The following is a 24,624-nucleotide window of genomic DNA, read 5'->3' on the forward strand; positions in this document are numbered from 1 at the left end:
ATTGCAGGACCAGAAATATGGACTTTTTTATCCCATGCATTCATCCTTGTCAAAACAACGCACATTATCCATAATGAAACTACATCTTCAACAGTTCAGCTGGAGATCAAGTGGTATTGTGCCAGTATCGGATGATGCGGCCTCAAGCTGCTACCTTCAAGCAAAAATGAGGAGCAGGCTACACAGATCTTTTTTTATCTTCAAACCTGTATTGCTCATCCACTTTGATAATTGAACTAAGTAACACCTTTGCTACTTTTGCTTGTCTGCAGGTTAAGGAATGCTAATAAGGCATGAGGAGCTAGGCTAGATGATTCATCTACTGCGGTTTTACTAAGCAGCACTGAATTTTTGACATCCTCTGGTCGGGGACTGAGCATAAGCAGTAGATTAGAGGAGGGACAGAGGCCAGGCTGGAGAGAGCCAGTGCCATACAGGATTCCAGTTCAATTGCAATCAGGACAACCAATCAAACCAGAACAGGACAGGCAGTACTTCACAATTTCATCAAGTAAAGACTTACCCTGGCAATCAAACCAGAGCAGAACTCCACATTATTCAGGATGAGTAGTACACAAGTTCCCTCAGTGAATTGATCTGGCTTGATTGTGTTGTAGGTTGCAGAGGAAAAAAGGATGAGGTGCTCTTCGTTGTGTTCCTGCCATTGTGTAGCAAGCAGACATGGTTGAATAGACTCACTGTGAATGGCAGAGCATGTATGCAGATGCAAATTGAAATTGATTGGTGGAATATATTTTGGAGCTTCCATTGGATTTAAAATTAAAAACTAAATCCTCAAAGCAAAAGCTGTTGTTGCTATGACTTTATTTTGAAAGTTTTCTATGCCTATCCCTGTAGTGCCAACGTAGATTTAAAAAAGTTATTTTCATTTTATTTTATTATTATATATATTGTATATACACAAGAGACATGTGAACAATGCTGTAGGAAAGTGAAGGTGAGAGATAAAGATAGAGAATCCAGGAATTATGAACTTCTGAGCTTAGGTGTCACGTCTGTCTCCCTGTCTCTCTCAGCTGCCCAGCAGTGTGAAGTGAAATGACAGAATTGTATTCTCAATCTGTAGGAATCTTTTCTGCTACATCATGGTTAGATTATGTTTCGACTGAGCAGATCCCATCTGATGTGTGTTGTGTGTGTGTGTGTGAGCCACCTACCTTCCTCAAAAGTGTCATTATTTTCATTATGTTGTTAGTCACTATTTTCTTCAGCTTTCTTATCACATTTTAATTAAATATTTAAATGCTGCATGAGTGAGTGATGCGCTAGGCAGAGCATTAATGGTTAGAAGCTGCATTTAGTCAAATTTTTTGATTTAGAAAAAAACTAAAACTGAGGACCACAGCATTTTCCAACACTGCAAAACATATTTCCTTTATTTTCGCAACTTTTAATCTCATCTTGCTATCGTGAAGTCTAAAGTAGCATGCCAAGTGGGTAGGAAGGCACAGTAGTCACCAGTCAATCAGAAAGGACTTTTCTTTGAAATAAATCTGTGGAAGGCATGTTGTGCACGTCTACTATGTAAACAGCAACAAATAAACTCAACATAGAAGATTGAACCCCCATCATTCTTGCTGTAGAGAAACACAACTAACCATTAGGTGCCATGAGATTCAGCAAATGCTGAAAGGCCGCCATTTGAGGATTTGGTAAACATACCTGAGCCTGTGATCCCCGGTTCACCCGGACAGGTAGCGGTGTTGTTGCACATGCGCGTTTCCCGCAGGGCTCCGCTGCAAAGCGTCCCATATGGAGAGGAAACACATGATCGCGTCCTCACTTGCCAGCCTTGCCCACATGTGAGAGAACACACACTCCACTGTGACCACTCCTCTGCCGCGGGGTCACCTGAAGAGCGAGACGGAGTTGGACAGAAACATTGTAATTCTCAATGATTCCAGTTTCATGATGCTAATGTATCTAAGATTCAGGTGATTAAGGTGTGATTAAGGTGTTATGAGTTGTAACCATAGTGCCTATGGTTACAACTCATAACACCTTTCTCTTTTTTTATGGTCTGGGATTTTTATGGTCTGGGAAGGGCACGGTCTGGGATTCGCAAAAAAAAATCTTTAGGAAATGGAGGCTAATGTCTACAACAGAGGCTTCTTTGAAATGAAAATTAATAATCAGGGTACCAGCAGGTGCATTTTCATATTCCGACTGATATGCCCAATTACGAAACGTTGTGAGAATTGGTCCTACAATAGAAACCGTACAAGCTCAAAGTCCCTAGCTATTAGCATTTCTCCAGATATGAGCCTCACAAGCTCTAGGGCAATAGCGAGTGTCAGTTTTTGACATTCAAAGCTTCTATTGAGGTATTTTGAATGAACCTCTGAATTTCTGCAGGAATATTTTCACCCTAAAATGGTGTGTTTTTGTGGTTATATAAATGTAATACGTGCTGTTAAATTGCTGCTAGACTGTCAATACACTTGCTTGCCTCCCTTTGTGTGAAGAGTTTTTTGCCACATTTGAAATTCTGATTTGGAAAGACTAAACACCAACAAATAGGGCTTGAAGATTATTTTGTCACATAAAAACACATTTTTGTGAATCTTTTTTTCGATATATTTTGACTTTTGGACCGAGGACTGAGACAACTTCTCAGTCCTCGTAGCGCTGCCTCTCTTGCTGTAGTGTGTTTTAGATTGTCAGAGAGAGGGCAGGAGGAGGTGAAAGGTGGAGTAGGCTATTACACTCAATGTTTCTGTTAATAATAAAAAATAATAATTACATTTTCAACATGAATGAAGCTTAGGAGTTTGTGAACTATTTGGTGGGCCTACAGCCCTTATGGGTTTGTTTATAGATGTACAGAGTGGCCTCTAATATGAACCTTCTCATAAACTGTTGCTATGTTCAAACATTGAAAACCTTTAGTGTATTGGGATCTGCAGGTGGCAGCGTAACCTATAGGCTATGGATGCTGTGTGTAGCCTACATTGGGGACAGCATTAAGACAATGGCCACCAGCTAAGGGACACACACAGTGCGTCAGTCTCTAAGGAGGCCCTGTCACTCTTTCATGCCATCATGAGCAAGAATCAGGTCTGGTCTCGGGTTTGCACAAACATGTTTTCTCTATTGATTCCTGTTAGCAATTCCTGTTTTTTCTTTGCTCTTCATTAACTGAAATAGAATAAAAATCATTTTGGATGACTGTGACACCATTGCAATATTACTACAATAAAATAACACAAACAAAATTGCAATCCATACAATTGTCAAGAACAATGCTTCAAATTATCTGAGAGATGATCAGAGGGCTTTGTGGGTAGAATAATCAACGAGTCTTTGTAGTTTTATGGACTTTTTTTCCCTTATTTTTCCACCCTTGGTTGAAGTTAACAGTGTACAAGATGGTAATTTGTTGGATAAATGAGAGCTTCACTCAAACTGTGCTATGATAGATTTTCTTATTATTTGAAAAGGCCTGGCTTGTGATGCTATATCAATACCCAATATATGACATTTCTGCACACTATTTTTAGTATGGATGATATGTGATTAGAGCAAAGCCACTTAATGTGCATAAACCTGGATTGAATATTCATTATGTTGATGATCCTGTTAGAGATTCAACAACATTAATACTAATGTAATTATGGTAACACAGACTTAAAGGGCTATATGCCAAAAGAGGATGTTAATATAGTGGCAGAGATTGGGTGTTCAGACATTTTTCTGTGTTTTGAATTCTCCAGGCAGCTGAGGAGAGAGTCCCATTGTTCCCTCCGAGATACGCCCTTGAAAGCGAAAACCGAGAGTGAAATCATCCCGCTTGGCTCTTTCTAAATTGTTTATAAGCGCCATGTGCTTTGATAGAGACGTCATCACATGGCGAAGAAGGAAATCAAATTAATTGCATGTCCGTTAATCGCATTACATCTTCATTAACATGCCGTGAGTCAGGGCTTAAGCTCATCACACATGCCTGGAGGAATGGAAGAATGGGGAGAAGGGAGGATGGGGTGAGTGAGGTGCGGGGGAGGCGGCAGAGGAGAAGGACAAGACAGAGCCAGGGGTTTCCCTCGCGGTAGGGAGTCCCTCCTCCATGCAGTGGTAGTGTGGAAACACGTGTGTGTGTGTGTTTTCACAAATTACTGTGGAAACTATTATAGTTGGGTTGGAGCAGCCAGCATGTTATGTATGTATCAGGCCATACATGTGACATTCTTTATATGTTTCCTCTCATGAATAATTCCTTTTTCTCTATTCCATGCTTTTACTTATGTAAGATTTCAAAGTCACACACACTCATAGCTACACACTTTCACATATCCACACATTGTAATAGCTGCCCTGGAGTTCAGCCGTGCTTCAGAGGAAAATGTATAACGATTATCTGAAGGAACTCTTTATTTTTAGTTTCACATACGGCCTGTAAACGTCAAGTTGGTGACTTCTTTCCCAGGCTGTGAACTCATGCACACATCACATTACTCACCAGTTTGTGCTTGAAACACACCTGGCTGGTCAGCTGATCGAGGTCTCTGGGTCTTCACCTTCAAGTCATCATCATCGTATGGGTCTGAAATGGACAAAGAGACAGAGAGAAAATTGATTTTAAAGCTGTAGTAAATAAGTCCTCATCAGCATCCACATCGACTTTGTACATTCAGGGGAGTCAAAAAAAGCATGTTTTTTAGTACATCCAAAACACGACTCTGGCAAAATAAAAATACAAACGCCTACAACTCCTTGGCTTGCTCCTTGTAGCAGAATATTTAAAGAACACTCTGATACATTTCAGCACACAACGTGCAGAAACAGATAACAGAATGTGAAGCCTGCAGTGTAATCTTAAAAAAATCAGGAGGAAGTCCATTCTGACTGTTTTATTAGTCAAAACATAAATTGTAAATAAGAATGTACTTACTGAAATACAATGTGAATTCAGTAAGCAACTTGGTTATGAAACTGTACAAATGTAAAAAAAAACATGGAGCTACACAGGAGAAAAGCCTGCATCTGATAAACCAGAGAGCTAATATGAAGTGGAACACCTGGAATTAAATGGTGAGCATTAGTTGAAACTGAACAATTGCCTAGAGAGAAAGTACGGAGAAAGCAAAATCATGCAAAATATCTAAGTTGGTTTTATCTCAGTTGGTACAAACATATGGAGGCATGAGTGCATTCTGTTCTGAATCTGTGCAAATGGATTTGTAGGCTTAGTTTCAGCAACATAAGACTTAATCAACTCCCTCGGCAGGGAAACAATCTTTGATTTAGCGGATCCTTTTCACATGGGTACTTTTTGCCCATGGGATTCAGTGCAGTGGTTGCATTCACGCAAAGCAGCTGAGACATACAACGTATCTAAGGTACATTATCTAAAAGGAATGTACTCCTCCCACTTCCTTGGTTTGTCCGTTGTTTTCAACAGGACCCTTGTGCTTAAAGGCCAAAGTAAAATATTTTATCACAGGAAAAATGTAATTATTTAGTTTGTTTGCCATCTAGATACTATCTGCTATTGAGTGCATCTGTGGGTTGTTAGCATCGCTTGTTTTGAAACAAACTGAAATTAGCAAATGTATTCAGAAGACAATTAGGATAATTCTATTTTGTCTCATCACCTCATCTCTTTTAAAAATATATATATTGAATTTTATGCGACAATCAAACAGAGTAAAGATGCACATACCAGCAGCTCTGGGATTCACACATTTCTATTAGCCATACTCGGATCAGTGCACAGTACAAACGCCCACTTGCTTGGTGTAACATCTTACACCAAAATGATTAAACCTTGTGCCAGGATATGGTGCTCCTAGATATTTGTGGCTTTCATTTCCACAGTCCCCGGCTTGATACCTCACTCATCTTTACTGTCATCTCCACCACAATAACAGTACTCATCCTCCTAACCAAAATCAGCATCATTTATACAGCAGAAAATGGTAAACCCAAAACTTGTTTTTAACTTGAAAACAAAATGTTCCCCTACTCTACTACTATTCTCTCCAGCTTCTTCCCTCCAATTTACACAATTTACCCTCTGCCAAGCTCCAACCCAGCTGCTGCTCTGGCAAGCTGTGCCACCATCGAGCCCACACCGTCACTAACTGCGCCCCCTCTGTATATATTGTCAAATTTTGGGAAAAGAGAGAAGGCATTTCAGAGGAAAACAGAAAGAAGGGTCTACTATTTGCATCTTTTGACAGAATATTGACATCATACCAGCAACATTACTTCAATTCTGAAGTCTATATCTGTAGAACATGTTTCAGACATGAAGAAAAATTGTTCAAAATAAATATGAACTTCTCTTCAATACTGTCTAGCCTAATATTTGCGAGACAGTATTGTGGAAAATGCAGCGACTTGTACAGCTCCTTAAATGAATAGTGAACCCGCTTTTAATTTTGGATTGCTATTATTATATACTTATTTGCACATGTCTCTTTTTCCAATTAAAATAAAAATAAAATTACATTACATTAAATATTCTGGCCATTATGAAAAGCAAATTGTATGCAGGCAGAAGCAACATTGTGTATGTGGACACCAACAGTGTGACAGAGGAGTGCAGTTCAAGGAGGCAGCCGTCACATGCTGCCTACGCAGGCGGTGTGCCCACGGGCGTCATAGTAGTCGTACCCTGGTCAGAGCTGGCTAATGCTTCGCTATTATTGTCCAGTCTGCATTCGATGGGTGGGACTTAGTGAAGGGTCAATTTGAGATATATAATTATTCAGTGATTGCTAAACCATCACCCAAACTGTAATAATCATTGCTTAGCAACAGAACTACGCACAGAGGTCTCCAGATGCTGAAGCTGTTTGCAATGGTCTATAGTAATAGCGAATCTGGTACCTTAAAAGTTTTTGAGGGTGGTGTCATTTCTTTCAACAGTCTGATCCAACATAAGCTACATGATGCTCTAGTTTTGGTTTTATCATATGGTATTATATATTTCTATTTCTTTTGTGTTTGTAGCCATCATGTGCATATTTTAGGCCTCTTTAAAGAGTTCTCTTTTAAAAAAAATGAAAGTGCTTCAACCAATGAAAAGTCCGCTGGAGAGAGTTTTTCAAAACAGTCTGAAAGTTAGCATTAGCATTAATAAACGCTTATTTGCTACAACTGATAAAATCTGCTTAACAGTCATCATTTCAGCCGACAAATGCCACGGTTGTGGGCTACAATGAGAAGCCTGCCAAGTTCTCCTCATGCTTTTCAAATTCCTCCTGCTGTTCTTTTTTGGTGCCACAAAGCTAGTAATATTACCATCCCACTGATCCACTGAAGTGGGTTTGGTATAGGTTTAAGGTCTGACTGCCTACTGAAAGGATTCGTGACTAACGTCGGTGGGAAATCGATGGCAGACAAGATATCACGAACTTCAGCAAGATGACGGTGCGACAGAGGAAGTGCCGGTCCCTATCTGGGAGTTTCTGAATCATTTTGTGGCAGAATTGGGCCTACATTAAGCCCTGTGTGTGGGTCTATATTCTCCGCTTCTGTGCTTCTGAGACACAGAGGTCAGTGAAGCAGGACAGAGTAATGCCTCACATAAAATGACCAGTGAGGATTACAGTTCTCTCAACATCTTTATTTCCCTCTGTCCCCTTCTGTCTCTACTTCTCTCTCTCTCTCTCCTCTAGGTCTATGGCACAAAAGAGGATTTAGATGGACACTGGTGCAGAGTCCTGCACAATCGAAGGTAAAGATCAATATGGATAAACCCCTTGAGAGTACTGACCTTTACAAACCCCACTATATTGTTTAATGTTGTGCACCGCACTCTAATGGACACATCATCTCACACTTCATCAAATCTTCCTGCACTCTCTCATCCCTACTTTCTTTCCACCCATTTCAGCTGTTTCCTCATCTCCAGGGGAATCTTTTTTCCATCTATAGCTGGCAATATCACTTCCAATCGTAAGCAGGGTTGATAATCCTATGACTGGTTGGGAGCAGAGGCAGAGAGTTGATAAGTGTCATTGTGTTGAAAACACCTTTTAGAAATTTGCCCTCACAAACGAAGAGATCACCTTTGCTATAGTTGCAGTGCAGTGCATGAACACGATAAAATAACAGGTCGTCATCAATATATTATGTAGGATTTGAGTGCATTCGAGTTTACACAGTCAAGGGTCTGCTAAAAGCCTTTTATATGAACCTATACAGCTGATTTAACAAAAACACTTGATGTTGAAAGAACCAAAATGGTGGAAAAAACGTCTCACAACGTTAACTTTTACTGTTTTTTCAGTTCATGAAAGGTTATTTTTACTGATTTGCCTTAAAATGACCTATTGAGCATTTGGTTGTACTTAGCTCCACCCTCATGTGTCATTTCTGGTTACAAAAACAAAGATGGTTGATTTTTAGTTTTGGTGTTGGCTACCGTCTGTGTACTATTCACTGATAAATTGATAACAAAGTCATGTTACATTTCACAATAGTACACATGAGTTGTAATCTGCGACATTTACTTTAAAGAACTTAATATTTGAGGGTAACAAATGTTATGTTTGTCTTGTCGGACCCAACTGCTAACAATAAAGCAATGGTTTTCAAACAGTTTTCAAACACCTCTTTGCTCGAGGCTATTGTCTCTCTTTGTTTCCAACAAACTGTTGATAAAGTAGCATGTTGAAAGGAAAGTCCCATTCATAGCCCGCTGAGCGCTATCACTCAGCAGGCAGAGGCTTTTGTCAGCTTCCTCAACTGGATGCAAAAAGCGGTGGATGAAAAAAGCGGTGGATGAAAAAAGCGGTGGATTACCCGCGATGAACACACACAAGTGTAAAGACGTGAACACAGCATACTGAACATCTAAATACAAACATTAGCAGTGACACCAAAGCTCAAATATACCTTGACGTGGCACAGACACACACTGAGACACACACACACCTACACAATAGGAGGTAAATATGGCTGATAAATAAACGTCATGCAGTAAAGAGGTTTTGAGCCCATACAAAGCAGCAGGCTGGGGAAGAGGATTGGAGCACAGCCAGTTAGAGCCACAGGCTCCTTTGTCAGACTGAGCCGGGATTTAAGCCTGCTGGGAAGACTGTATGGATGTGTGTGTGAGTGTGTGTGTGTGTTTGACAGAGTATTGCATATGGTAATATGGTAAAACAGCTGTGTTAAGTATATGGAATGCACAAAATAGTGGCGCGGAAATGTTTTCTGTTGACTACTGTCAGCTTTTCAGTGCAGTGTATATGATTTAGTGCTACCTCTTAAAAACGCACAAACACACACACACACACACACACACACACACACACACACACACACACACACACACACACACACACACACACACACACACACACACACACACAGCTATTTCTCAGCCGTATATCAAATCTGAGCTTATAGCTCTCTGGTGCTGTCCATTTACTCCAGGGTCCATCTGGGAGAGCCCAAACTGATAGAAGCGAACCGTAATGGACTTTTTATAAGCTACTGGACAGACAGACCCACTCCATCTCTCTCTCTCTCTCTCTCTTGCCTCTTTCTCACTCAGCAGCAGATATGAAGAGACGTTGAATCAGGTTGGTGCAGGACAGCGTCTGCCTGACCATGAGGCCTCAAGGTCATTTGTGTGCCTTCAAAATGGATTCAGAATCTAGTTTTCTCAGCCCCATAGGCTGACTGGATTGTTTCACACCTGCACACACTGGCACCCACAAATACACACAACACACACACACACACACACAGAGAGAGAGAGAGAGAGCAACACAAGCCCTTGTATAAATCCAAACTGCCAAACTGTCTTTGTTTCGTTTCACTTTCATTCTCAATCTCAAATTGCCCTTTTTCCCCCATTTCTCTTTCTCTTATTAGATATTTTCAAACCTCCCAACTCCCACATCGCACAATCATTCGGTCTATCGTTCTGCCCTCCACCCCCTCACCCTCTGTCTTCCATTTCAGCCTGCCTTTCTCTCAGTTCTATAACAAGATGAGAATTTTGATGGATTTACAGTCCAGCAAAGCTACAATGAAAGACCAATCAATGCAAGGATGGCCGGAACAATTAATTCAAAGCATGGGCAAGCAAGATTGCTGCGCTGCATTGGCCTGAACGTGCATTTGCATTAAGCCAGTATAGCAGTATTTACAACATAGCTAGACGCATGTTAAATGGATCAATGTGAGATAAGCTGCAGCCCCTTGTGAACTTGTTGTAAAGCCAGTGTTATTGCACTTTGTATCTCTGCCTCGGTCTGACGCGCATTGTTCAAAGATTCCCAAGTTTCCTGGCAGAAAACCGTTTGTCCCTATTGAGACATCTTAATGTCTGTCAACTCAGCAAGGAAACGTCTTCAGTGTTGACTAATCAAACCATGAAACTCAAGCAGATAAGAGAGTGCCACCAATAGCAGATATAAGACATAGAGTAGACATATAGAACAGACTTGCTAGAAGCTTTGTATGGCTGTAGGCACTGTGGTGCTTTGAGCTAAATGTTATTGTGAGCATGCTAACATGGTCACAATGACAATGGTAACATACTTGTTTTGGGCAAGTACAATAATTGCCATGTTAGCCTTAAATTAGCCTGTTAGCACGGCAGCATGTTATTTTTATCACTAAACACAAAGACAGCCATTGAAAAGGGATCACAGAAGATTTTACAATTGAATCTGCCTTGTCATGGCAATCAATCCAATACTTATTGAGATGTTTCAGTCTGGACCAAATTGGTAGGCCGACCAAGATACCAACAGACCGACAACCCAACAAAATAGCCAACCTTGCCATCCAACATGCTGCTATAAAGTGTTTTTCATTGTTTTTTAAAGGGTGTAAAAACTACAGCATACAGTGTTGTTTAACCCTCCTGTCGTGTTCGTTTCTCTTACTTTAGTGTTCCCGGTCAAATTTGACTGGTCTGTTTTAACTGCTCTTACATTAACAAAAAACCATTAATCATCACCAAATTTTATTTAACACCTTTTTAAGCTGTAAACAATGTCTCAGACTAGTGGTTTACATGAATAACTGCTGTGAATATACAAAGAATAGACACTGAAAATGTATCGCTAAATTAGGTCCAGCGCCTCTCTGACAGAAAATCGCCTCATCAGTCGCCTACTCATTGTGTTCACAGAGTAAAATGAGAGCAAGGCACAAATAAAGGTTTATATTGGGGGAAAGTGAGAAGATATGAAATATTGTTTAGTCTGGAAGGTGTGGTTCACGTGGGGGGATGGCACATCAGCGCGGGATAGAGATGGGTTCCCAAGTTTGAAATGTGTACAACTTTATATATGGGGCTGTGAACAGGTGTTCACACAGGTGTGTGTGTGTGGGTGTGTGTAGTTGTGGATGTGTGTAGTTGTGGGTGTGTATGGGGCTGTTTTCCGTCTGATGAATGGACATAATTTAGTGTTTCCCATTCATTTCCTATGGCGGTCACTTTTGACCGGGAACACCATGGGTGTAACAAAGTTGACTAAACCACTCAAAATTCAATGAAAGTAGTGATCAGCAATTTTACATGTTCAAATGCCTAGTGTGGAGGATATCATAAGGCCTTGAGGCAATCAGATGTAAAACACAATATTTATGATTGATTAAAGTTGTAAATCGGTCAGATTTGACCCGAACACGACAGGAGGATTAACATGTTTTGTTGAGGTTTTCATTGGTTTCTGGTTGGAAAAATTCAATCACCCAAAGAGAAGCTTCTAATCCTCTTAAAACACAAATTTAAGACAAACGAGTTAAGCTGAACTCAGTGCAGCTACTATATTTGTAACATCATCAACCTTACCCTGCCTTTGTCTTTTTCCCCACCCCTCTCCCTGTGATACAGATGTTCCAAAAATATCAGATAAACATATCTATCAAACCCAATTTTTGCATTTTACCGCGAGGCTTTTCATATGACAGCAGTGGTACGTATGTACATGACATGGCCACACGCACAGATCGATGACTGCTCACATTTGCCTCTGCAGTGGTATGCTGTTGCCATAGAAACAGTGTCATACTGACGCTATAAAGGATCAGAATGGATATGGGTGGGTGGTCTTGCAGAGGGACGGAGGGAGGTGTATATCAAATCATTGTCCACACTTGGTCACCGGTTCTGCATCTGACGGAGAGGTGAATGGAGTCTGCAGACAGTTGGTCATAACTGTGGTGAAGGGCAGCAGCTGTGCTGTTGCTATGACTCTAATATTCCTTTCTTCTCTCTGCCTGTGTGATGCTTATTTGTTCTTACGCTTTCATTGTGTGATTCATGCGTTGTACACCTGTTCTTTTCTTTTTCTTGATTCATTTTTTATGCTAATCTTTGTTCTTTGTTTTCCAATGAATTTCCTTTCATTTTTATTTCTTTGTCTTCCTTTCTCTTACAAGATTTTTTTTTTTTTATAACATTTTTGGGGGATTTTTATAGACACCGACATGCATTTGTGCAAAATGTTCTCTTACAAACACATACATGTATCCACACAAACATGCATTTGCATGGTACTTAGCTCATAGGCCAAAGCACCCCAGAGCACACTCTGGCAGGTGTTTTTCATGGATCAAGAGTAGAGTCCGACCTTGGTTTTGCACTCGGTAGAAGTGACAGAAGAAATGATACTCAGGAGCTGACTCTGGCCCTCAACCTCTCTCCTGAGTATATACAAACACTCACACACCACTTACCTCTACTCTTGCAACTACATTTTATCAGAGCGAAGGGTCAGCACAGCAGGACAGAGGGGCAATCTTTAGGGCCATGCATTGCACACGAACTTGCATCCAAACTCTTGTGCTTACACACACACACACACACACGAACACACACACACACACGCACACACGCCTAGTTTGGCTTAGCAGTACTAGCAAGGTATTATATAGCAAGATGGGGCGCTTAAACAAACCCACTTTCTGCTGTATTGTTTTCTTCATGGTGAGATGAATCAATGAATCAATGTGAAAAAAATGATGAGTAGAAAAAATAGGTGAAACCCAAAAGAAAAGAAAGAAAAGCTTAATAAGTTGGTCACATAGCCACATAGTCCAGATTTCTACATGGTTTTCCTCCTTTCAGCCGGGAAAGGGGAGATTGAGCTGTAATTTAAAAACTAGAAACATATTTATTGTTGTGGGTGTTCTCTTTGTTTATGTTTTTCAGTACTGTATGTGATTGTAATGCTTTGGTACATTCTGGTACAGCTCCTAGTGCACTATGTGCTATAAGTTTTAATATCTGCAGGTTTACTTTGGACTATTTAGTTACAGTATGTTCTGTTTTGTACCAGATGATCTGTGCCTTCTTTTAGACATAGTAACCCCCCACATGAGAATGATTGTCTTCCATTACATTAGTGCTATAGTTAATAATGAAGTCCGTTATGTCTGTAATTTACTAGGCATTTGGAACATCATGTTCTACGAACCAATACGCATCAATACGATGTGTGTGACCATTCACACAAATACACAATAATGACTTCATGCTTACTGAAAAGGCAAATGCTCGCTCATACAAGCATGCTTACAGCCACCCACAATACCCACTCCTGCCTGCAGAGAGGGGACTTGATGGCTTATGCAGAAGAATCAAATACAGTTTGTTGACAGGAGATGGAGACGTATGTAACAAGCAGTACTAATAATCTACAAAGCCAAAGCAAACAGCAACGTAACGAAACTGCTCAGTGACTTGTAAAATATAGAACAGCTTTACCGTTTAGATCAATACGTTTCACTCTGGTCTAAACAAGAAACTTGTAGCTGGAGTTTCACAACATCTTTGGATTTTTTTCCTCATCCATGCACCTTTGAAGTAGGTTGTGCCAGAAAAGCCCATCCTGCTTGTACAGGAAACTGCTTAGCAGATTGCTGAAAGCTCTCACAGTTCCTGACATCCATGGGAACATGTATGCCCTCCTTTTGCAAAAACTGGATCTTAGAATTTGTTGAGGTCGCTCTGACATTAGCTGCCTTTTTCATCCTTTACAATCATTGGCTCATGCAGCTGCTTGGCAACCATCTGACTTGAACCATCCAATCCTATTCATGCTGATGTACAGTGAGGTCATTATAACCTGATATTTCTGACCTCTACTGCAGCTTCCTCCACCACCCTAACCTCCACCTCATGTTCTACACTTCTGGTATTGTTGATTCAGACTGAATGTTCACGAATGTGTTTATTAAAAGGGCATGGATTCTTTGTAATTGGTGCAAAGAATAATTGGATTCTTTCTACTCCCACAAAGAGCAGAGCCATGATTGTCAAGTGTCACTGTAACCATTTGCTATAAATTGTTAATTCCTTGACATATAAGTGTCTCCGACTGAACCTCCTTTGGACAGACAGCTGTCTTTGTTCAAAGGATCAGAATGTGGAACTCTCTAACCAAGGGACTTAAATGGATCCACTAGGATCACCTCGAATTTATGTTGAAAATGTCTGGAAAAGTTACCTCCATAATCACTAGGCAGGAGTCTAGATTGAGGCCATTGTTCTTCTGAAAACCTTCCTCAGTTGTTTTAGAAGAGTGATCAGGCATGCAGTCATGGGTGATCAACTGCATTTCATTAAGAATCTTTCTCCCTGGTGTGACATAAAGAGGAATTTCACAAGATGGCTGTTCCTGCAGAGGATCGCATTCTGTAAAACTGCAGTCATAACTTTCGGGCCCATATAAGCTTTATGGCTGGTAAAAAAGAAGGAATGGCTCGAAATGTAGAGATAACCCGGACAGTACAACCAGAGGGGAGTCACACAGAGAAAAACAGGAGAGAGATGTGGACACAAGAATATTTGATGGATACTGCAGACAGTCGGATCAAGGGATACGTTTGATACTGACAAAAATGTGTTTGCATCACATGGTACTGGAAGCTGTCAAGTACTGAAAGATGTTCAGTTAAAACAAATTCTGGTGCACTTCACTGTTTGGGCCAGTTTGTCTGCAGTGGTGTGAAAGATATCAATCAAACTCTGACAGAGTCTAAAGAACCCTGGTGCAGACTGAACAACCTTTCTGCTGTTGGTCTTCAAAGAGGACTCTGGTACAGTTTGTTGTGGTGTGCTTAACTTCCATACTTCACTAATGCCAGTAACCCAACAAGCATGGTAATTTAAAGAACCAAGCTTATTTCAACATAAACCACAATCTTTTCCTAATCCTAACGAACGTTTTTTGGCCTAGACTTAACCAGGTACTTTTGTGGAATAACTTTTGCAATTTGTATTCAAGCACAGATCTTATATGTTTGCAAAAAAAAAAAGGTATCGCAGAAAAAAGTTCTGTTAATTAAAAGTAAAGCGATAGGATACAAAGTATTGTATTATTATAAAACCTGGCACTTTTAGCACTAGTAATGACAATCCGTACTCCCCAAACCTCCCTACAATCCATTTTTCCTCCTCCCTATGTCCTGTAACCCAGTATCCCCTACTTAACCTCTATCTCAATGTGAAACAAAATGCAGAGACAGGAATACCTAGAGTAAAATACTTCTTCACTCCGTCTCAGACTGCAGTAGTCTACACACAGCAAACACACACACACACACACACACACACACACACACACACACACACACACACACACACACACACACACACACACACACACACACACACACACACACACATAAACCGATATATATGGCCCTCATTGAGAACAATCTTCCCCTTTACAGGGCTCAAGGACTGCCACGGCCTCATCACTTCTGGAGATGAGGCTTTGCGACTCCTTCTTACCTTCTCCTGCCTTGCAACAGAATGTTCCAGCCAATTTAATCCTAGGAGAGAATAGGTGTTGTGCAGAACGAGCGCCTGGATAAATAGCTGAGAGTAATCGGGTCAGGAGGCTAATGGAGAGAGCAGTGCAGTCATGCAGCATGAAGGAAGCTCCATGCTAAAGAGTTAATTTCAGCTACGGAGGTCAGCAGGGGTTGAGCATTTTTCTCAGGGAGAAATGCTAGGTAATAAGTACCGGCTCCGAGGTTACTGTGGGAATTGTAACACCCCTTATTTTGAGACCACCATGCTTATTTAAATGATCCTGCCGTGAATCGTCAAAATAAGACTCTGTCCTAGATTTCTGAATGCTTGAGCAGAAGCAAAGTCTGTATGGGGGTGCACGCATGTACTTTGAGTGCGTATTAGTGACAGTGTGCATGCTACGAGACATAGCACGAGGAATCTGTTCTCTGGAGAAACTTTAGCAAGACATGAATAAATTAAAATAAATCATATAATATTTTCTTCAAAAAGTTTGCTCCTCCATGTCCATTTTTTGCCTTCCATGGCATTTGTATTTCATTTTTATACTAAACTGCTTACAACAAACTGGTAAGATTTTTTGTTTTCCAATCCGATTTTTTATGTTTCACCATCTGCCATTGTGAAAGCCTTGGCTTGTTTTGGTTTGGTTTGTTGTGGAAGAAAAGGGATTTGCTCCTATTATTTTCTCCTAACGTGATCACTTAACAAAAAACAATTAACATAAAATGATAGTTCTCAGTAATGGGAATGTGTTACTGCCTTTACCACCAAGAAACAATTTGCAGCAATAGATGGCTATTTGGCCATTGGGCAACTGCTTAGAGTACACAAGCCCACGGAGCTCTGCATCTTCTCAGAAGTGTGCTGTCTGCCAAGTGGAATAGGCAAATAAGTGCTTGCAGACGAAATTCAAAAGTGTACCAAGAAAACGAGACCCAGGAGCTTACAGAACAAACTGAGAATGAAAAGAAATGTTGTACATGCCTTCATCTGGTTTAAGAACAAGAAATACTGAGGAATGTCAATGCTACATTATTTCTGCTAAACAAAGAAACACATTAGTTGCGGACATGTCAACTGTAAAGGCTTTATAATGTGATAATATCTCTCAATATGTCCCTGTTGGTCTGACCTTATTTTGGAGTCTAATAAGGATGATCATGGCTGCCAATCCCCTTGATAGCTTCATTTTGTTTAGAGTATTTATATATATTTTGCAGCAAGCACAGGGGACATGATAAAGCACCTTTAACTTTAGCACTAAATAATTTAACACAATGCAGAGAACTACTTTATCTCTACATTACAGAGATTTACAAATCCTTTTTTTAGAATTCAGTGGTCCAGTGGGAATAAGACTCGTAGCACACCGCAAACATCCTACCGAAGTAGAGTACAGGGTGAAAAAAAAAAAGATAGAAATTTGCTTTGGTCCAGTATGCCTTGCAGTACCATAAGACATTTACAGCATGTCTCTGTGGGATGCAAACCCCTGACCCCTCCAGTGTGAGAGCCCCCCCACAGCTCACTGAGCTGCAGGTGCTGTATCTAACTATAAAGCAAGGAATCTCTGTCTGTGTGTTCTTTGCATATCTTGAGAACCGCTCATCCGATCTCCATCAAACACGATGGATGTATTGTTTGGGATCCTGAGGAGTGCTTCTTCAGATTTGGTGCAATTTAGACATTTAAAATTTTAAAAACTTTGAATAAACATATACAGCCGAGTTGTGGGGCTTTTTGGCAATTATTGCAGGGTACAATGAGTAAGAATAGTAACAATATTGTCCAAAAAATTGTAATAACTGTTAGGGGTACTTTTACTTCGGGGACCCAGGTCCAGGTTGCCTACCTTGCATTATACTGTCCCTGGTTTTCTTGTGAACCGGCCTGTAAGCCTGTTTCACTGGTGTGTCTGACTCTGAGTAGCTGTGATTTGGGTGTGTGACGCAACTATGTCATGGCAGGTGTATTGCTCAGGACCCAGGAAGCACAGTCTCAAGGGCCACAGGCCAAGCACTTAGCCCGTTGTGAAAAAAAATTGCTTTGAACAGTGCACTAGTCCAATAAAATAATCAACAAGGCCTAATCAGATCTGGTATTAAAAGCAATATGCTGTTTTATTTCATAAGAACATTTATCATTGTATAAAAATGAATGGAATCTTCTGTTTCAAGCATAACGGTCTGCCATCTCCTCCCTGCTCCTTCTTCTAAAACATAGAACAAGAATAAACCGTCAGCCATCACAGTCCTGTCCCTTCTAGGCGTAAATGTGCCACCGTAATCACAACATCCCTCTGTCACTATCAGTCACTCTTGCACCTGCTTGCTTACACATCCAGTACTTTCCTTTCTCACTTTCATGACTCAGCCCCTTTGACCCACTCCTTGTCGTCTTTACCCTATCACCTGTCTATCACTCTTCTTCTTCTCCTGCCGACTGCTCTGCAGTCATACCTTGGAATAAATGTGGAAATACCACTGAGTGGAATTATCACCTCCTCTGACCTGTTCTCCCCTCCACCTTCATCTCTGCCTCCACTTGACTTGCTGTGTCCTACTTCCAAAACCTTGAACAATGAACTCTGCAAAAGGATTGCGAGCATATGTATTATACAAGTGTATTATATAAGTGTGGCAGACGGCACGTATAAAGCAGTGTCCTTAATGTCTTTTTCTATATGTCTAGATCAAAATAGAGGCCACTCTGCAAGACGATCTACAGGTATTTCATTTTTTTGTATTGTTTTTAGACAAAGCACCCTTTCAAGTTTTTAGAGAAATGTGGTTTTAGTGGAAAATGTGTGAAGACAGTCTTGCCTTTTTCTGAAGGACAAAAGAGTAGAATTCAGGGAATATAATAACCAACAGATGGAGAGAAAAACATACAGCAAACAACTCTGACACAATACTCAGCTTCAAAGTACACTTGGGCCCAAAATGAGCTTTGCCTCACAGTCTGTGTTCTACAGATTCCACTGATGGGAGTTCATTTTTTGTTTAAATACAATCAGGTCCAAAAAGGAGATGAAAATATGCTGTTTTCCCCCAAAAAATAAATGCATGAACATGATATACTGCAGTATTTTCATGTCAAATTCCTGATTTCAATATGCCAGGAAGAGAACATAGCGTGTGACAGTCATTTGTGTATTCTAAGGAGTGTGCTCGTAACTGTCATATGTTACACAAATAACCTGCTAGGAATGGGACAGATGCAAACCATTTAACTTGCCATCAACACATTGCATCATTTCATGGAAATTCTTACTCGAAGGTCAAGAAAATAAGATTCTACCTTTCTTATCACACTGCATTCTGTGGCCTTTCCTTTCCCCACTACAACATTCATCTTTTTCCTGGGATTGACGGATGAGTGTGTGCACCCTCATGTTTGGTAGACTGAGAGTGAAAAGTATGCTCCTCATCTTGGACCAAGGAACAGAATCTCTGCTTTTGTGGGGTTGTCATATCGATCTGAGCTCGTAGTTTTCTCCTTTGTTCGTACTTTATACATTTTTCGTCTTTGTGTGTGTGGATTGTAACCCTGGTATATGTTTTTTTCTTTATAACCCTACATTCATTCTGTTGAGTTTCTTTGTTGTTCCCTGGCTCCCATGTGCGACTCTACCACTTTATTTCTCTCTATGATTTTCCTCTCTCTTCCCTCTCTTTCAGTATCCATAAGTCTTTTGTCGGAATTTCCTGCGTCAGCTGAATGTCGCGCTGATTAATCACTTGATTACTTCTAGCCAATAGTCACATTGATTAACTTTGCCACATGATAGCTTTCTGGTTGACACCCCAGAGAGTAAGGACTCTCTTCTGATGGGAAGCAAGTCATGACCAGGGGAAGTCTGTGCAAGGCTCTGCCACGGATTGTCATTCATGTCCGTGACATCTTGGAGAGATCGCACACCATTAAGCGACGAATAACACTGAGCTGCCTTTGCAGCAAAGAAAGAGAAAAAGCTGTTGAGACAGCTACACAATCCCTTTAGTAATGTTGAAGGACAATTTGAAACCAACAATTATTTTTTTGTTGTCCTCCTTGAACCTAAGTTACTCACCTAAGTTATTGGTAAAAGCAAATAGAGAATGTAATGCAACATATTATCAAGCTTGTGTTTGGGGGCATAAAGAAAAGCATTTTAATCACTTGTTTCTTTAGAAAACCTCTTATGTTGCCACAACCACAAATATTCAAGGATTGCTGCTGCTTTATACCACCTACTCACTCAACGTAGCAGCCGCATCTTCACTTTAAAGTTTCACACAATGCTCGATATCACACACACACCAACAAGCATACACACACACACACACACACACACACACACACACACACACCAACAAGCACACACACACACACACACACACACACACACACACACACACACACACACACACACACACACACACACACACACACACACACACACACAAAGACAAATCGTCACAGGCAATATACCACCGGGTCTATCTCCAGCTCCATAGGTGGTATCTGCTGGAGCAGGAGATCCAATGAAAACGCTGATACAAGTGGAAAGGAAGATGAGCTAGAAGACGAGACAAGTCACATCCAATGCCTCCCCTCTCCCCCACAGGAGAGCTGTCTATACATGTGTGTGTAGATGGCTTATATGAGGACCAAAATATTCCACAAAAAAAACCAACACGATTTCGACTATTGACAGAAAGATGCAAATGGAAAAAAAAAGAGACTGAAAGAGGCGGTGGAGTGCATGCATTAACTGAGCTCGCCTCAGTGACTGCAGGCTTTGGACATGGAGGGCGGTGGAGGATGTACAGAGCTCAAATAGCTGTACTTATGTACTTGAAATAGTGAACGTACTGTAATGATGCTTGCATGGAATAAACACATACAAGTACCGTCAGAAATCATCATGTGCGATTAACATGGCTGACTAAGGGCACTTGAGAGTTGTTTTTGCTTTTATCAATGGGATTGTGATGGGATGAACTTCAAAAGGCTTTGTTTTCTGGAGTGGAGTTGGTGTGTCAACCCTTCAGCGGTCCAAGCATCATTACCATGGCAACGACCCCTTAATCCAAGTGGCTGATAAGGGACGGGACAGCTGTCCGAGCATACTACCATGGAGTCCGACTCTGTTATACTTCATCAAAGCCAACAGCTGCGTGTGTGTGTGTAAGAGCTTCTTTTTCCTCTACGAGTGCTGCTGCACATCCACGAGTGTGTGCGCCTGCATGTGTGTGCGCGAGCATGCCCAGGGAAAGGGTAATGAGTACCGCTGGGGCTTGTTTAAACAGCCAGGGTTCACTAGCAGAGAAGCGAGCTAGAGCTCCAACCCTCGCCGGAGCAGGGGGCGTGGGGGGGGGGGGTTTGTTGGTGCAGAGCTGCTTAGTCTTATATATTCTCCAGCCGACATTGCATCAGGAAAAAGCCACAAGCTTCAAAACCTATACCCTGACCCCTCAGCCCCAGAGGGCCCACCACCTGCAGGAGCTCGAGGAATGGTCCTGTGGGTGTGAGTGGCAGAAGGTCCTATACTCCACACTTTCTTCCCACCTACACATTTTGGCATCTGGATCCGAGTTTTCTTTCCTAATGAGCATCTACAGTATGCTATTGTAAGCTGTTACAAAGAATGTTGTGAAGTAAAGTAGAAAGCAAGTCGCTGTTATTTTGTGATGGTTTTTATTCGTACACAATGTCCATTTGAACTTTAAATGTTCAACAGCATTGATGCATTTTTGACGTCTAAGTACCAAGTCTTTCCTATGGGTTATATTTCTCAATCTAAATGAAGGTTACGCAGAAAGACCCACAAGGGCACAGGTAAAAACAAGCAATCACACACACACACACACACACACACACACACACACACACACACACACACACACACACACACACACACACACACACACACACACACACACACACACAAAACACAGTAGCCTCATCAGCCTACATTGATTTCCCGCTGGCCAACCAACTGCTTAGCCATCGCTGTGGTGACAGGTTGACCCATGAGACCTGTTAGATGCTCTAACACACACACACACACACACACACACACACACACACACACACACACACACACACACACACACACACACACACACACACACACACACAAGCACCCACACCCACACACAGGGAGCTATCCCTGCAGCATTTAGGGAACTCCCCGAAGCATTTATTGACTACCGAGAGAAAGTGGCTATTAATCTGACAAAGGCTTAAAAGCCTGTCAGCATCTGTTTGTGTTTGCGCTTGTATGACACCTGTGAGTACATGTGTGTAGCTGGTTGTTGTCTACAATTTCATAAATTTACAGAGATAATGTGTGCTTTTGCTTAATCATGCATTAATGTGTCTGTTGTGACAATAATATGTAATAACCATGTTTAAAGATCCAATTATGACATCAATCCATATTCAAAAAAGCAAAACATGTGTTACAAAATTAATTGTGGTGTCAAAGGTCTGCCGTTTGGCCCTCTATGACACCTTTTAAAAAGTCAGAGTGAGCCCGTCTAACCTTCCATTCCAGCAAATAACTGTCATACTGTTACTTCTGCCGGTTCCTCACCCCAGAGGCAAACCTACAGGCCTGGCAGAGCAACAAGATAATGAGAGGACAGAGAGAGAGAGAGAGGCAGAGGAAGAAAAAGAGAGAATGAAGGACAAACAATGACTTCAAAATGCCTGTGTATTTGGGTTCATCTGTGCGTGCACTCTCCATCCATCAATCTTGGGAACAAAGAAACAACTTATTTGTCGAGCATTAAAAATCCATGCTGCAGGAACAAAGGCCTACTGTGAGGTCAGACACGGCGGGAGAGAGAAAAGATCTGTCTTGTGTCGCTGTGTTTCTCTGCCGAGCACATCAACTTAGAGGAATTTGTCTCTGGAGCCTCGTTATTGTCAACTTAACGTTAGAAGCCGTCATCCTCTGAAGTGTCACACATGGGGACAAACGTGTGTGCATGGATTCAATCGGCTCAAATAAGCAACAGCTTTTGTTTTTAGCATTTTACACGAGCGTAAATAGCGGTTCCTCCTTCCTGTGTGTATGTATGCGTGCGCGTTTGTACCTAGAGTGTGCCTGCCTTTGCCGTGTCCTTTTGTGAATGATGGCTTAGCTAAAGTGCTGTGAAAAGAAACATTGGTTTGCTACGCCTTTGATTCATTGCTGGTCGGAGGGAAATTTGCATAGCAGGCAGACTCAGGGCAGATCTGTGCTCTCGTTAGCCGGGTGGCTAGATACTTCATCATTATCATCAGGCATGCGCTTCGGTTCCAGCCGCTGTGCCCTTGCTTATAATCTTCAAGCGGGCTTTGCAGAGGAGGAGAAAAAAAAAAAAAAAAAAAAAGCAGTAAAAGTCTAGAACAAATTAGGATGCTCTGCCTTGTGGCAATGCAGTGTGGGTGAAGACATTCTCCACGTAGCAACGTTTGTTGGAGTGGTCGATCACATGCAGTAGATTTCACCCATCCGGCTGTTATTCTGTCTACACAAGGTACACATTTCCCCTCTCTTTCTCACTCTCCCTCTATTTTTCTATGTCACTCTCCCTGACAGGCTTGCTGCAGCGCTTTCGGGGACAGTGCTTGTTATTGAGGACATGCTGACGAGAGTCGATCGATAGCGAAGCCCAAACAGCAGCATCCGTCTGGGAGCTGTGTGTATGTGTGTACACGGGGCGTTGTGCGTTTGGGCATCTGTGCGTGCATATCGGTTGGTGTATGAGCAAGATGTTTTTGCACCAAGGATGGACACAAGCGGATGCTGCTGTCATTCATTCCATTGTGCCCTTGAGGGTGTCAGCTCGCATTCCACGGGTACGTGGTTGTGTTTGTGTGTGCACGTGTGTGTGTGATGGATTTCAATATCAGTTTATGGGGGATTATATGGACAGCTTCCACAGCTATTTTTCTCTATGAATATTTTACCATCATATAAACAAAACGCAATTTCAAGGCAGCTGTGCACAAGAGACAGACAGAGAGTGCAGAGAGGGGCTGTGGCTCTGTGCCAAGTGTGTTGCCATCAACGGAAATTATAGGTGGAGATTAGAGGGGCTGGCACAGACGTAGATGCTCCCGATGAAGAACTTCAACACAATTTGCATTCCAAAACACCTATCGAGCTTCACTTGACCACATTCGAGGAGAATTTGCTGCATGGCGTAAAAGTACATGCAGCACGGTGCGACAGAAAAGAGAACGAGACTGAGATGGAGACTAAGAGTGTTTCTTCTTCCCTGGGTCTTAAATCCGCCATGGGTAACTGCTGTAGTGTGACAGCAGGCTTATAACAGCCAATGTGTCGATGAATCCAAAGCACATTTATTTCCTGCAAGACCAAGGAAGCATGCCTTGCTTCATGTCCCCTACAGAACAAAAAGGCGAGGTGATTTTTTTTTTCCCTAACCCGCGTTATTTATATATTTATGGGTTCACGTGCATCATAAACCTTTATAGTATTCCTAGTCAGTGCCTGCACAGAGTAGGAGCAAAATGTTGGATTGTTTGTACCCTCCTTTTCATCTTTCTCTTTGTTGTATTTATTAGACGAAAGTTCTCTCTATTTGCATGATACCACGCACATCTGCTCACTGAAACATGAGGCAGCAGAACTGTTGGAGATTAAGTTCAATTCTCCAATCATCACATTAGATATGCAGATTACTGTGTGATTAAAAAAAGTCCATTACACAAATGGTGGACTTGCAATAATAAATAAAAAAACATAATGGGATCATAATTCAAAGTTGCCAACAATTATGCATAACATGTTTATCTGGAGTCCAAAAAGACTCAGAGAAACCTCTGAATCACAATGTCTCAAAGGGAAAGGTCTGTAA

At 41.4% G+C, this 24,624-nt stretch overlaps 1 protein-coding gene across 1 annotated transcript in view; it reads right to left on the reverse strand.

Annotated features, from left to right (window-relative positions):
* Window positions 1-24,624, reverse strand: part of adgrb2 (adhesion G protein-coupled receptor B2) — a 133,663-nt gene that overhangs the window by 94,823 nt on the left and 14,216 nt on the right. The window contains exons 2-3 of the mRNA XM_054606163.1: window positions 4,478-4,561; window positions 1,684-1,872 (exon numbers count right to left, since the gene is read on the reverse strand). Coding sequence (XP_054462138.1) covers window positions 1,684-1,872; window positions 4,478-4,561 — 273 coding nt within the window. The remainder of the gene's footprint in view (window positions 1-1,683; window positions 1,873-4,477; window positions 4,562-24,624) is intronic.

This window comes from Anoplopoma fimbria, chromosome 10 (assembly GCF_027596085.1).
Source record: "Anoplopoma fimbria isolate UVic2021 breed Golden Eagle Sablefish chromosome 10, Afim_UVic_2022, whole genome shotgun sequence".
NCBI classification, from domain to species: Eukaryota; Metazoa; Chordata; class Actinopteri; order Perciformes; family Anoplopomatidae; genus Anoplopoma; species Anoplopoma fimbria.